This window comes from Sceloporus undulatus, chromosome 2, assembly GCF_019175285.1.
Source record: "Sceloporus undulatus isolate JIND9_A2432 ecotype Alabama chromosome 2, SceUnd_v1.1, whole genome shotgun sequence".
Taxonomy (NCBI): Eukaryota; Metazoa; Chordata; class Lepidosauria; order Squamata; family Phrynosomatidae; genus Sceloporus; species Sceloporus undulatus.
Genome location: NC_056523.1, coordinates 172,713,976 through 172,729,722, shown reverse-complemented (window position 1 = coordinate 172,729,722; position 15,747 = coordinate 172,713,976). Strand labels below are relative to the sequence as shown.

Sequence of the window (15,747 nt, the reverse complement as noted above, 5' to 3'; positions counted from 1 at the left end):
GAGAAGGCTAAATGTCTCAAATCTACAGTTCCCAGAATTCCCTAGCACTGAGCCAGGGCAGTTAAAGTGGTCTCAAACTGGATTATTTCTGCAGTGTTTCTGACCCTTGCTTTTCTAAAAACTAAGGCTTCACTGGAGAAGTATATTGAAACTCAAATATTGCAGTTTGATTATTCATTCAATTATTTCTCCCCGGCCATAAAGAATATAAGACAGTGTATGATGTGCCCCAACCAAAATAAGCAAGTGTTTTCTCAATGTCTTGGAAGCTACTTATGTCTGACTTATTCTAATTAATTATTCTAACTGCAGAGTTCAGTCTACTCCGTCTACAATTTGGTAATATTATCAGGACAACTGCAGCTATAGAGGAGGGTAACACTAGAGTACCTTTCTCTGTGGGTAATGGCAGCTAGCAGTCCTTGAGGAGTCAGATGATTATTCTGATTTACATGGTATCAAACTGAAACACTGAGGGGAAAATAAAGTAGTGGTTTTATGTAGCATGGTAACTTTTTGTTTCCTTTATTGTCCTGAAATATCTTCCTTGTCTGCCAGAGATTTATTTCTCCCATACCTTTAACAGTGAATGCCTTACAATGTGATCTTTGAATTGTTTATTTTGCTTTACTTAGTCATACCAAAGGTATGTGTGCCAGCCAAAAATAATATTAAAGCCTTCTAAATTCAACAAATCTTCATTTTTCAACTGGGCCCATGTACTTCAACTTTATAACAGTATTATTATACAACGTTCTTTTACTGTCACTTTACAAAAAGAAAGCCATGGAAGAAATCTGAATAGATTAATGTGTTTAAGGAATTCATGCACACACACAAACTTTGGGAAGCAAAAGAAGCTGCTCTGATGAGATCTAGGTGGTGGTTTCCCCATTAGACTTAGTAAGTAGCCTTGGGCCATTCAGCCTACCTACCTCACAGGGCCATTAGTAGGAGAAATGGGCAAGGAGACGGAATCATGTCCACTGGAGGAAAGGTGGGATATAAATGTAAATCACTCAATCCAAACTAGCATTCTCGTCATATGCAATTTCTCTGGTAAGGAAAGTGCACATGTCATATGCTAGGTTTCAGAGCCATGGGCCAGTTAGACTATGCTCTTGCATTTATTCCTTCTCTTTTTAAAAATGGCTGTATGAACACACTGGAGAAGGTGGGAAGAGCCATGACAACAAATGTAAGCCAACATGTCTGAAGAGAGAGAAAATACCTCCATGGCAAACTGTCCAGAATAAGTTCCAGTCATTGTTGAGCTCTGGCCTGCAGCAAGAATCCCAATTGCCCAGATGTACATAGCAGCAGGGCCAAAGTAACAACCCAGGACAACACCCTAAAGCACAGAAGGATCAAAGCAAAGTTATAAAAAGATAAAAACCGAGCATGAAAGAGGCAAAACAGATTTATGCTGATTTTTTTAAAAAAACCCTATTTATTAAAAACACAGTATATATTTGAAAAGCAATGGCCACAGTGCAAATACACTCATTTTATAATTATGCTATGTAGGGTGCTGTTCATCTTCTCCAAGACCATGGGTTGCTTTCCTCCTATGAATAGGAGGACAAAACATGTGCACACAAACACATAACCCTTTATAGAATCCTGGACATACTTTTCATTCCCCAGGCCTTGCTAGCTAAATTCAGAGGGAAAAGACAAGTGTCAGTATACCACTTGTCACCTTGAATAATATGAATTTGGAGGGTTGTTTTTTTTTAAACATTAGTGATCTATGGACTGTTGACTAAGGGGGAATACAGACCAGCACTTTATGCTGGCCTGTATGCGGATTAGGGCCAGATAAGGGCTGAGCGTTTACATGCTCAGAAACCCTACTCCACCGTCCGGGCGCCATCTTGGTGTGCGCCTGTTCAGATGGTGCACCCTATGATGATGTACGTCATGCACAGTGTCCAAATGGCGCTGTGCACAAGGGGCATCATAAGGCCGCGCTACGTCTCTTATGGCACCCCTTTTAGGGCACAAATAGGAGCCGTATTTCACAGCTTCTATTTGCACCTGGTTGCGGGCTGGCGTGCGTCTGCCACATCCCCAACCCAGCACTTCCAGGGGTGGCACAGAACCACCCCTGAACGGGCTGTTTGTACAGACCCTCAATGTCTGATAAAGCCTCATTCCCGTTATTTGGTTTTTCTCAAGGTAAAATCTTTTCAGTCTTCAGAGATCAACCACAAAAAGACATGTGGACAGAATTACTTATGGTGGAATTTCCTACATCATAATATTTTCATGATGTGAAGTAGGTACTTGATAAAAATTGAGGCACCATTTATTTGTCTGTCTACGAGCAATCTGCCAAGTGTCAACTATGGACTTGCCAGCTTCTACTATAGCTCTGTTGCCCCAAAACACAATGAGCAGATTACGTTTTCTGCAAAATAGTTAATATGAACTGGTTTCTCTCAAAAATATAAAATGTTACAGTTATACATGGCAATTTTTTTTTCAGAGACCATCTTAGATTATGTGAATTTTAAATTTAAACCTTTTCATCAGCTTTCATGTTGAGTTGTATTTTTCACTGTTGTTCAAAAATTAGTATGAATCCCAATTTAAAAAACTAATATTTTTCCATAAGCTTCAAAGAATCTACATGCTCCAGAAGCTCAGTATTACATCACTGGTGAGGGAGGGATGCTGCATGACTCCCACCCTTACTCTAAATCCATGGCAAGTTTTTTTCTTCTATCACTTTTTTTTGTCCTATCGCTATTTCTCTCTCACACATACCCCCCAAAAACAGAAGGGCTAACAAACTCTAGGCAAAGCAAGTGTCCTCTTTCATATCTCTCCCCAAGGGAAACACACAGCGCCTTTCAAAAACTTGCTCACCCCTTTGTAGATATCCACGTCCAAGGTCTGGTTGTTATCTGGAAACAGTCCTGCTTGAGGATCACTTTTATTTGCACAGAAATTGTGCTAGAAACACAAATTTAGATACATTTTAGGGACAAGATTTTCACAAGACAGATCTTACTATGAGCACAAGCAGGCACCTGCAATGCACATGGGTACATACACAAAAATGCATTTAGGAAAGAATAGGTCAAGTAAACAGCCCAATTCAGGTTTACAAAATGATCCACTGTAACACAAGTGCAAAAACTCATCATGAAAATGACAGGAACAGCTTTGAAATAAACAGTAGGAATAGTATTAATGAGGCACTAGTATGCTACAGCACTGGTCACACACAGTGATGTAACTAATACTGGGTGCTATTCTAGTGTTCAGTGGATGTAATCCCAGGCACAGCTTAAAATAAAAGGGCTGTTCCCCCACCATATTTCATGGTTTCTTATGTGAAAGGGGGTAGGGGAAAGAGGGGTGCAGTTCATCCAAATGGGGATGAAGACAGCACAGCTACCTACAGTCAGCTGTTAAAGCCTGAGAAATGAGAGAGAAAAGAAGAAGAAACCCCCAAGGAAAACTATTAATATTTTTCCCCCATGAAAGCTTTTATACCTGTGGTAAAGCTTGGGCCTATGAAGCTGGCTTATAACAAGTCAGATGGTTGATCTAACCTAACATTTTCCCCACATTCTGACATTCTTCCGAATGACAACTGAGAAGCAGTCTTTATCCCTGTATTCCAAACGTGAACTTCCAAAACAGAAATGAGGGACCTGTGGCCCTTCAGGTGTTTGGGGACTCGAAATCCCATGAGCTCTAATCAGTACTCAGTAGTCAAGAATGATGGGAGCTGCAGACCAACAATGCCTGGAGGGCTAATGGTTCCCAACAACAGTTCTTAAAAGTAGAAGAAATAAGAGCTCCCTACCCCTTTCCAATACTGTGAATATGTTCCTGATTTGTTTCTTGAGAGTCATGCAGAGAAGCAGTGGGCAACCTCCCTGACAGTGTAGTAGTTTGAGTTCACAGGAATGTTTAATTATATATTGACACTGACATGCACACACATTTATGTGTTTTTAACTTAATGCGTTAAAATGGTTTTATGTGTTTTAATCTATGTTGTACTCTGCCATGAGCCTTGGGGAAAGATGGGTAAAAAATAAAATTTGTCATCATCATAATTATTATTACTATTATGACTACTACTAATACTACTACTAAACACACAAACTCAAATGGACAAGGATTGCAGACAGGGGTCTTTCACAGCCTTAATATGTGTTATCTTTTTGATATGAACTGCCAGGCCTAAACATGGTAGCTCTATAGAACCAGAACTTGCACATTGGATGTCAGTCTCTCAGCCTTCGTGTGTCCTGTTTCAGAAACGGTCTGCAGGGGCAAATCCCAAATCCAAGGGGAAAAGCTGTGCTAGCCTGAGCTGCATGAGTGACAAACGTCACTTCTCAGAGATGAGAAGATGCATGGCAGCACTTTCCATCCCCTTTTCCCACTCCATCAACAATCTTCACTTGTTGACTCTGTCATTCTCAAAAGGGCCAGGACATACTATACAAAGGAACACCACAGAACCTGCATGGCCCTTTCCAGCTCAGGAAAAGTTTACCACAGAGCCCTGCCAACTACTATTTCAGATTCTGGAGGGCTACTGACTGCAACCAGAAGAGTCATATAGTACTTTTGCTTTTTGCTGGGAAGAAAGTCCAGAAGAAGAACCGACATGCAGGATAAAACTACTAAATACTTGTGTACAAGCCAACCTCATGGGTAAGTCAAGGGAAGGTTTTAACATTGGACATTTGACAGATGACTGAGAAGGAAGGAAGCGGACAGAAATTGGGTTGTTTGGTGGTCAGAGAGATCCGGAGGAGCAGGAGGAAGATGGGGAGAGAAGGCTTTAACATTAGATTGGGAAGTGGAGGGAAATGGAGCATTTGGTAGTCGGGGGAATCCAGAGGAGGAGGAGGAGGAGGAAAGGTTTTAACATCGGATTGGGAAATGAGGAAAGTGGAGGGAAACAGAGTGTTTGGTGGTCAAAGAGATCCAGCGGATGAAGAGGAGGATGGGGAGAGAAAGTTTTAATGTAAAATTGAGAAGGAAAACATCACATACACTCACACTGACACTCACTCCTGCCTCAGCAGTAGAAATCACTGCAGAGGCATGGAGAGTGGAGCGTCACAGCTACTTTTTAAAGGACCTTTCTAAGCAGTATTACTTTTTGTTGTTGTTGTTGTTAACTGTTCTCCAGTCAATCTTGACCTGTGGTGACTATACTGACCCATATGTAAGTCAACCCCGGATTTCAGAGTCAATTATTTTATTTTCAAAATGAAGTTTTGAATCCCACTTGAATGGGGTTGGGGAATTTGTGGCCCTCCAAAAGTTGCTGGGCCCCAATTCCCTCAACTCCTGGGCATGCTGGCTGGGGCTGATGGGAGCTGAAAATCAACATTATCTGAAGGTCTACATCTCCCCCCCCCAAAAAAAACCAACAAGTTAATGTAAACAATAGTATTTGTTGTTTTATAGTAAGCACTTAAAATTTACAGAAGAAAGTGTGTCAGGGAGGGATGAGAGACACTGAGAGAACACTTACCACAACTTCATTTGATTTTCCAAAGAAAGCTTCAGCAAATACTGAGACAACAAAAACATTGATGAGAAAGGAGACAAAAAGGGCAATACAGGATTCTATGAAAAAATATTTGTTGGCTTCAGCGACCTCCTTCTTGTTGGCACGATTCACCTGTCGAGACTGGACAAAAGACAACAGATTCACACAGCCTGTGGAGGCAGGAGCGAAGCTAATTTACACACTTATGCCCCAGGTTGTTGGGGTTCATCCACAGGGTGACACTCACAGCTGCAAACTGCTACCATCTATCTATCTTATGAAAGATAAAACAATTAGGGAGGCTTTTGTGACCATCTATTATGCCATAGCATCTGAGGACAGAATATTAATATCTTGGGATATCTAATGTGGCTGATCCAACATGGTATTTTATATGTGAACGTAAATACTCAGGAGAGAAAAATCCCTTACAGAACAAGAAACCTTTTTTAAAAAATAAGGCTGTACTTATTTCAAAACAAAGCTATTAAATACTCTACCAAAACCAAACCAAAGTAAGTCAGAAAGTTTCTACTTTAAAAGCTTGTAACAAGCTGTGACACTTTCTCAGTACCAGAAAATAGAATTAACTAGAGATGAGCTCACACCACAGGAATCAGTTGCTCCCACCTTAGCAGGTCTTAGAGCAGGTCTGTGGTATGGGAGGAGCAGTAAGTGTTCCTGGCAGGGTGCTTGACATTTAAGTTCTGCTGTTCCTTTGGGTCAGCTACTGTTTCCAAATGGAAGCCTGATTTATATGGACATCACTAGAAGGCACAGTATGATCATCAAAGGGGGATGTTGTGGGAGAGGACAGTGTTGCCATGATACCTTCTTTCCACCATTCCACTACTATTATTTAAGCAGAATAACCAAAATTGCTGTCAGTGTGAATTCTTATTGTAGAGGCAACCATTTTAACTAGGATTTTCTCTTTGTGTGTGTATATGCAAAACTGAAGCAACAGTGGTGCAAACAGCAATTTTGTCACAGAACAAATAACTGACCACTTCAGAAAACAAGTGTGTGATAAGTGTTGGGGGGGGGGGACTGTTCAGAAAAGCCTCCCTCATGTTTGAAAACCCACCAAATCTTACCTTGACCAAAGCAGAATGCAAATACATGTTGTGTGGCATGATGACAGCACCAACGATTCCAACAGCTTGCTCTAGCTGGGGGGGCCCACAGCCCTCACAATATGGCAAAAACATCCCTTTTAGCAGCTGGCCCTGGTTTGGTCGTACTGTAACATACTACAGAATACACAGAGAATGAGGATTAGCCCTTCTTGCAATAATGACAGGCCTCAGCAAGCCACAAAAGTAATCCCCATTCTACTTCTAGTCGGGTGTAAGCCTCCTGTCTATTTTTCAAGCACTGGAGCTCTTGTCTCAGTGTACTGTCACAAAGTGAAGTTGAAACAGAGTCAGAGTGCTATAATGGCTGGGAAGTGTTGGATCTGGGCTGGGGAAATGATCCACCAAGATCCACGAGTCACTTAAAAATAGGCACCAACACAGTCAAATCGGCTTCATAGACTTCTTATATATATATTTTAAACATTACACTTTTAATCTGTCTTTCCACTGGGGAAAAAAAAACCCTGTCCTAGCATCGCCTAAAAAACATCCATTAAAAACAATTTAAACAGTACTATTTACTGCTTCAAAGAATATTCTCTTTTAAGACTCCTGGAATATCATATCCTTGCACACAGAGCAGTTCAAAAGGAAGTGTTGCATGTGTTTCACCCCATGCAAACTTTCAAATAGCTTTAGTAAGCATAAAGAAAAGCAAGAAAGAACTGTGAAACAAAAAAGCCAAAGGCTTTCATGGCTGGAATCCATAGTTTTTTGTGGGTTTTTCGGGCTATGTGGCCATGTTCTAGCAGAGTTTCTTTCTGATGTTTTGCCAGCATCTTCAGAGAGAAAGCCACTTCAGAGAGGGGAAAGTGCACTGTTTTCACAAATAAATGATCACTATAATTAAAAATACTTGTTTTAAACTACTGTTATCTACCACAGAACTGAAGAAATCTAAACCCAGATAGCAGAATAAAATTCTTGGTGGCTAAAAACCAACATTCTTCAGGGCGGGGCTGCAATGGCACTTCCTTTCCTTCCTGTAGCCTTCTCTGCTTCCCAAAAACAAGTTCCAGAGGGATTCTCAGCCTGGTTTTGGGTTCAGGGGGGCAAGAAGAATGGCACTTTCCCATTTCTGCTAGATCCCACTGTTCTGTCAGTGGAATGCCACCACTAGCTACCTGCCCTTGGATTTGAAGGGTTCAGACCATGAAAAATTCTCTTGCTGTGGGCCCTGAAAAATAGTTTTGGGGGTCCACTTTGTCTGTGACTCATTCATTCCCTGCCCATCCCACAGAGTGCAAGAACCAGCAGTCACCTCTTACATTCAAAGTTTCAGATATGTAAAAAGAACCATTACCTCATACCCAAACGTGATGGCCATAATAGTAATCAGGAAGCCAAAAAATGCTTCCAGTTTCCTCAAGCCTGAAAAAGACACACATGCACCATTAGCCACTTTGGGAACCCAATGTTCTGGTTAACAATCCATATGAATCAAGTGAATTTCTCAGTTTTTCACATAATCACAATAGACATTGTCCTCAACTGCATGTCTGCCAACATCAGCCCAGTCGTTCTCTTACAGCGTAACTACAGTAGCTGCCAAAATAAGCTCCAAGTCCTGACCCAGTGGTTGGGATGGCTGCATCCTGCTCCAACAGGATGGAGTAATGACGTTCAGGAGCTGCAATACTCCAACTCCCATCATCCCTCCTGAGGGGAGTGGCAGCTTTCCATTAAACAAACAAAAATCAACAAGCTTCATTTATATACTGCTTCATACCGTCTAAGCAGTTTACAACTATAAGCTAATTTGCCCCCAACAATCTGGGTACTCATTTTAGCGACCTCAGAAGGATGCAAGCCTGAGTTAAGCTTGAGCCCTTTTGCTGGTCTTGAACTCGCAACGTTATGGTTTTGAGTGAGTGGCTGAGTACAGGCATTCAACCACTGCACCACCAGGGCTCCTTCTTAAGCCTGGGATGCCCCTCATTTGTGAAATATGAGAGATCACCCACTGCCCCATTCTGTCAGGAGGAAAAACAATGATTCACTGCTGTCTCCCCATCTCCCAAAGAAACACACAGTCCAATGCTGGAGAGGAGGAAGAACACAGCCTCCAGAACTTTCCTCAAGCATGAAAGTTCAGAAACTGGTTTAACACTGGTGAACAGGGGCCATACTGGTGTTTCACTTGTAATGTAAATCACTTTCAAAAGGTATTCTTTCTCTACTGCAACTGGAGGGGGAAACTTTGGTTTTAGCGTAGAAAAAATGTGAAATCTTACAAAATCCAAGTAGTTGAGAAGAACTGTCAAATTAAATTACAAGCAACTTGTGAGTGAGTGTGTGTATAAAGCTAATGTGGCGTCGTTTGAGCAGCAGGCTACAACTCTGAAGATCACTGTTCAATTCCTCACTTGGCCATAGAAATCCACTCGGTGACCTTGGGTAAGTCACAGAGCCTCAGCCCCAGAAAATATGACATGAAGACACACAACAACAGCAAAACAACAATGAAGTGTGTTTCTGTGTGTGGAGGGGAGAACAGGGAGGAAGAGCTGTTAGTGAGGTGGGAGAAAGAAAAGCAGCCTATTCGCAGCCATAAATTGAAGGACAAATGCTGTGCATGGTGTGTGTGTGTGTGCGCGCGCGCAAGCACCCTTTCAAACAGAAGACACATAAGCAATTGATGCAGACATATTACATACTACACAAAAGGCAACAGAGAAAGCAGCTTCTGCTCATTTACTCAGAATATAATCAAGAGAGCTTATTTCCATCATCAAGAATCCTCATATCATATGGGATGTCAAACTCATCATCTCATAACATACTCTTCCCCAAACTGGCACTCTCCAGATAAGCTGGAATCCAGTACCTACCATCCTCAGGCAGCAGTTCAACTGGGTGGGTCATGGGATTTGTAGTCCAACACATTTGGTTGGGAAAGGCTGTCACAGTCCCATGCACAAAAGCTAGTTCTCTATGACAGTGGGTGAGGAACCTCTGATCCTCCAGATGTTGATAAACTACCACTCCCTCCATCCACCACTTGCACAGGCTGTAATTTTCCCTATCAAATTAGGACTCATTGGAAATTGGAGTTCAGCAACAGCCAGAGGGCCACAGTTTTTATTTTACTGATATGTTTTTACTTGGTGCCCAAATAAAATCAGTGTTCGTGCCAATGAGGTCTCTATGGCCAAGGGATGGAGTGTGTAAGGAAAAAAAGAATAACTGATAAGGGATCCTGTAGCACCTTTGAGACTAACTGAAAGAAAGAAGCTTGTGGTATGAGGTTTTGTAGACTTCAGGTGCATGCGCCTAAGGAGGTATGCTCAAGTCTACAAAAAGCTCCTGCTCCCAGCTTCTTTCTTTCAAGTAATCTCAAAGGTGCTACAAGATCCATTCACATACTGACTTTCCAGATTAACACAGTTGTTTTTGAAAAATACTAGGTGATTGATTGCTACAGGAAGGAAAAAGCCACAAGTCAAGGGGACTGTTTGAATCAATGGCTGTTTCCCATGCAAAACTTTATGCTACTAATAGTCACAAGGTTTGCAAAATGCGTAGGGAGACTTCACCCACAGTTCAGAGAACTATGCAATCCAACCACATTCCTGACAGTGTCCCTGATATACAAGATATATTTTAATGGAGTTTCCTGCACTCAGGATTTTGCAAGCCCCATTTAATGTGCATCCAAATTAGTAAACTGGCACATAGGTCAGCAGGCCTCCTTTTGATGCCACGTATGAAAGAGCCCTTACCCCAATGGTTTAAAAAACAAACAAACAAACAAAAAACAGATGACTCAGGATGGAAGAAAAGTTGCTCCAATAAGCAGCTTACCATAAGCCTGAAAGTAATAAAAATTTCAACAAAATTGATGGGATGGTGAACAAGACTGAACCTTGCATAACTGCATCCCTCCCTAGGAAGAGCAGCATTAAAAATATAATTACATGAAATAAATGTATGCTTCATTTATAAACAAATACAAATAAGCAGCTTACCATACTTGTCCAGGAAAAGAAACACAAAGGTATCAGCAATTGTTATGAGAACTCCACCCCACAAAGGTACTCTGCAGGAAGACAAAACAGGTGTGTAGGTTTCAGAGTACTCTAAGTATCTCTCCTCAAATCAAATTTGGCCCAGCATCCCTTACCTTTAGGTGACTTTTAGAAATGCGCCACAGGCATACCTCAAGGTAGAGTTTGAAAAGACAGACCAACAACTTCCTTATGGCAAGATGCTGAGAAGCCTAATTATACAGAAACTATAGAGAGAGGCAAAAGCAACCTTAAGAAGGAAACCTCAGCTGGGCAATTTGCTGAAAGTTTATGGAGCATAACATTATGCCCATTGCCAAAAGCAAATGTAGAGGAAAATGGGAACATAGATACAGCTGGATATTTCTAACTGAAGTCTGAATCTTCCAATCATCTTAGAAAAGCCCGGCCCTTCCAGGAAAGAAAGGGGGGAAAAACAAGGCCTTGCTACCTCACACCAAGATGTGTGACTCTTCTGGAAATGGTCATTGGTTTTACAGACAATAAAATCTCACTTAATGATCTTTAATGCTGAAATGGCAACTGAATAATAAGAATTATTCAAAGAACCTGAAACAAGTTTGGCAATTATCCTCACAAAAATGACCATTAGCTCAATATTTTCTACAGCAGGTATGGCGAATATGCAGGCTTTAAGATGTCAATGAACTCCAACATCCACAATCGCTCACCACTGGGACTGTCAGCCAGGGTTGATGGAAACTGTAGTCCTACAATATCTGGAAGTTAGTATGATTCCATCACTTCTGATTTACACAGGATTGGCAGAGAGTCTCCAGGGTTTCAGCCAGCAGACTTGGAGATGTTGGGGTGGATGGACTGAACCTGAAACCTTTCATATGTGCCCTAACCAATGAGTCATCCCTGATTCCACTGCCTCAGTAAGTGCATACTGTACAAACACTGTATGTTTCTGGATGCCTCATTTAAAAAGAACAAATGTCACATGACAAGATAAAACAGAGAGAAAAAGGCAATTATTGTAATATAATCAATGTGTTGAGAGAGACCAAGGGGTTTGGAGCCAACTTACATCCCAGCACTCAAAAGGTTAATGGCAATTGCTGAGCCAATGACTTCTTGCATGTCTGACCCAATGATAGCCAGCTCAACCATCAGCCACAGGATAATCCGAGGGACCTAGGCAAAAACATGACAATTTCATTTAATATGTACAAAGATGGGAATCTAGTCCTTGCAACATATACTTCCCTAACTAGGGCACAAGTGGATAATTTTTGGCACTTGGCAGAAAATCAGCCCAGATTTCTTCCTTCCTAGGAAACTCACTAGATGGGGAGAAAGAGAGCTCAGCCCACCTTTAGCACCTGCTCCACCCATCACCCATGTGGCCTTCAACATATCACCTGTTCAAACAGCAAAACATCTCCCATTCTCAACTACTGCTTTAGAAGCTAATAGTTAAGGGAGGAGAATAGGGAACAAAGGAGAGCCAGTCCTTCATCCACCTATACTGAGCTGAGAATCTTGACAGGTACAATTTAGTACAATTTAGAAGTTTTTATAAGCAAGCTTATTTATGGCTTTTGTGATTTGATTGTTATTTGTACTTGCTGGTCAATGACCGAATAAATTTTATATATACATCTTGACAGGCAATCTGTGATAGGGTTCACACCATTCTAGTGGATGCCCCCCTTTCCCCACAACTAAGCAAGAACTACAAAAACATATCTTTAATTTTCTTCCCTATTCCTGTTACCACATGTGCAATAAAAAGCATTGTTGAAGTCTAAAATTAAAAATCAAATACTCCTGGTGATGGGAGGATTAAGGGAAGATTTTCACATCAGTGCTTACTGTGGAGTAAGTGCTGGTAAAACGCAAGTAAAATGTCAGGGAAGTGTGTGTGTGTGTAAGCCTGATGTGCTTCTGAAACATCAGGGAATTGTCCCCCCGCCTTGAATTATTCATGGAGCAGCAATTTCCTATGAACGGAAACTTTGCATTCATAAGGAATTGCTGCTCTGCGAATGATTCAAGGACGCCAGAAGCAAGGGGACGATTCCCAGACATTTCAGAAGTGTGTCAAGCTTTCACACATGCACACTTCCCTAGCGTTTTACCAACAGTTACCCCACAGTAAGCGCTGGTGTGAAAATCTTCCATATCTGCTGACCAGCAACTGCCTATGTGGATTATGCTGTCTGAAATTCAGTGAAGTCACAAACAGGCAGATAGCAAGAAGATCTGTCAGCCTCTATCTAAGAGGGTATGATAGAACAAGAACAAGGTCAGCATGAAAAGCTATGTGCTTTTAGGTCAAACATTCTGGCAGTCTTCCTCTTATTGGGAAGCCAAGAACAAAAGACACCTTTTATTTGGCATTGTTACTTTTCAAAATGAGTTCAGTTCTCCTTTCTTGCACTATCTTCTAGTGCCATTACAAAGAGCAAAACACCAGCAACTCCAGCTCACATGGGAGGAGGCCACATTTGTGGCTCTGCTTTGTGCCAACAGTATCGGTTCTCCCAGAAACCAGTTCCTCCCATGCAGCTCTGGGGTTTGTGACACGACCTTCAATAGAGGAGGAAGGAGACATTTTGGAGTAATTCCCACACCACTTCAGTCCCAATAAACCTTACTGCACACCTCCTTTCTTCTTTAGTTCAGGAAAAATTAGTTATTTCGAGTGGTCCAGTATGACCTGAACCCAACTCCCTGTGTCCTGGGAAAAACTTAACTCACTCTGCGAGGAAAACATGGCAACAAGGACATTTCTGCATTATAATCATGATCTGCATATCCCAGAAAGGAATACATTTCCTCCCTCCCTCCCATGACCACCCAAAGGCAGGCCATCAAATATGACTGGGGGAGGGGAGGGGAAAAGAGAAAAGGGGGATTAGTTAACACCGCTGAAGGAAGAATACATAAAGCAGTACCAGATCTTCAGGTAAATGTGTCCTGCCAAAACAAGCCCAGGAAGGATTTCATTGTGAACCAAGTATTGTATGTACTTGTTTAAACCAAGGACGGCTTTAGCAGTTTGGTTTCTCAAAAAATTAGTAATTAAAACAACCTTGGAGGTAATGTTTGGCACGGCATGAGCATTTATAGAAAAGTCAGGAAGAAGAGGATAATTCACAAACCTGTCTGGAAACAGCAGCCCCTAATCATTCCAGGTGCTAGTGACTACTCCATAGTAAGAGCAGTGTTCTCTGTACATGCTCAAAGGACATGCATTTATTGACCTCCTTTTTAAGGGCAGCTCCTGGCTCAAATATAAAATTGGTATAGGAGATTCTCTATAAGCACTTAGTGATCCCCCATTTGTGTGTATGTGCCCTCAAGCTGCCTGTCAACTTATGGCAACCCCATGATTTTTCTAGGGTTTTCCTAGGCAAGAAATATTCAAAGGTGGTCTTGGCAGTCGCTTTGTCTGAAATATAGCCCACAGCACCTGGTATTCTTTGGTGGTCTCCTATCCAAGTATAAACTAATGTGGGCTGAACCTGCTTAGCTTCCAAGATTAGACACAATCTGGTACCTAGGGTATATAGGCCCTAAGTGTTCCTCTATATCAGTGGTTCTCAAGCTGTGGGTCACAACCCTTTTGGGGTCGACCCTTTGACAGAGGTTGCCTAAGAACATTGGGAAAAAAACATATTTCCAAAGGTCTTAGGAACCGAGACACCAGTCTTCTATGGTTGGGGATCACCACAACATGAGAAACTGTATTAAAAAGTTGTGGCATTAGGAAGGTTGAGAACCACTGTTCAATATGATGATGATATTTTTTTAAAAAGATACATGATGTGTACACTCAGATATATCAACCTATGTCCTATCTCCAAAGCCTGTAGTTTCACTATGTGACTATGGAAGGACTGCAACAGCCAGAAAGATTTGGGAATGATGGACTTCATGACGAATATCTCCTCCAATTGCATGCTGTTCTTTAGCACAATCCCTTTGTCTTGCTCCTATCTTACTTGTCATTCTAGATCCACTGCTGCCACTTTACATGCACAGGTTCCCATATACTTACAGACTAATTTGGCTACAGAATCTGGCTCAGCTTTGAGACTCTGAGAATTGCTTGGCTCTTTCATGAGTCTCTCTGGACTTATCTCATTTCCTGGCTCCATTTGTTCTGGCCTGTTTCAACCCTGCTTCTGCTCATTCCTCATTTACTAAGACTTCCTATAACCTGACTCTGCCTGGGATTTTAAAGACCACCAGCAGACATGATTCCACAACAAGGTGTGCTCCTTTGCCAACAAGTGCTTCACACGCAAGATGGTTTTTCACAATACAGCTGCATAGCTTTGATGCTCACCTTGGGATATTGTCGGTTGCATACTTCTGCCAAATGAAGTCCTGTTACCACTCCTAACCTAGCTGCCAGACGCTGCAGGAGCAAACCAATGACAGTAGCCAGTAAGAGAACCCAGAGCAGCTGAAAGACACAAAAGGTAAAAACCAGATATGCTATGAAAACTCTTGGCAACCAGCCAACCAACCTGGGAGATTTTGCCCACTAAAGTGAGCTTGCATTTCTTCTTGAATTCATTCCAGCTTCGGGTTAAAAGCCATACACAGCATGGAGAACACAGCTTTCCAATGCACCTAGTTTTGGTTTCTGGAGTTTTGATTGATGAAGCACCATATTCCAGTTGTGTCTGTACTGTACTTCATCAGGGGCTGGCCTGAAGACAGAGTGCCCTCCCTCCATAACTGTCATCTTTCGGCCGTTGAGGGAGAGAGCAGGCCGGCCCAGCGTCATCAGGGGCTGGCCTGAAGATACAGTGTACCTTAATTGTAGATTTTTCTTGTACTGTTATATAATTTTCTTGTACACCGCTATGATCTATTTGGAATAGCGGTTTATAAATAAAACATATTATTATTATTATTATTATTATTATTATTATTATTATTATTATTATTATTATTACAAATATCAGCCTCCAAGAATTATGGGAACAGCAGACTTGGGACGTCACTTACACAACACACACACAGTTTCAAGGAAAAAACAAAATGTATACGTACTTCCTCTGCTACTTTAATGAACCAA

General features: G+C 41.6%; 1 protein-coding gene across 5 annotated transcripts in view; it reads right to left on the bottom strand.

The window, feature by feature from the left end:
- Window positions 1–15,747, bottom strand: part of SLC11A2 (solute carrier family 11 member 2) — a 74,555-nt gene that overhangs the window by 26,053 nt on the left and 32,755 nt on the right. For all 5 annotated transcript variants that reach the window (XR_006101848.1, XM_042448712.1, XM_042448715.1 and 2 more), the window contains 8 exons: window positions 15,007–15,126; window positions 11,737–11,843; window positions 10,644–10,714; window positions 7,979–8,046; window positions 6,634–6,789; window positions 5,519–5,677; window positions 2,875–2,961; window positions 1,232–1,351 (listed from right to left, as the gene is read on the bottom strand). Coding sequence is in view for 4 of the 5 variants with exons in the window: in XM_042448712.1 (XP_042304646.1) it covers window positions 1,232–1,351; window positions 2,875–2,961; window positions 5,519–5,677; window positions 6,634–6,789; window positions 7,979–8,046; window positions 10,644–10,714; window positions 11,737–11,843; window positions 15,007–15,126 (888 nt within the window). In the remaining variant the exon portion in view is untranslated. The remainder of the gene's footprint in view (window positions 1–1,231; window positions 1,352–2,874; window positions 2,962–5,518; window positions 5,678–6,633; window positions 6,790–7,978; window positions 8,047–10,643; window positions 10,715–11,736; window positions 11,844–15,006; window positions 15,127–15,747) is intronic.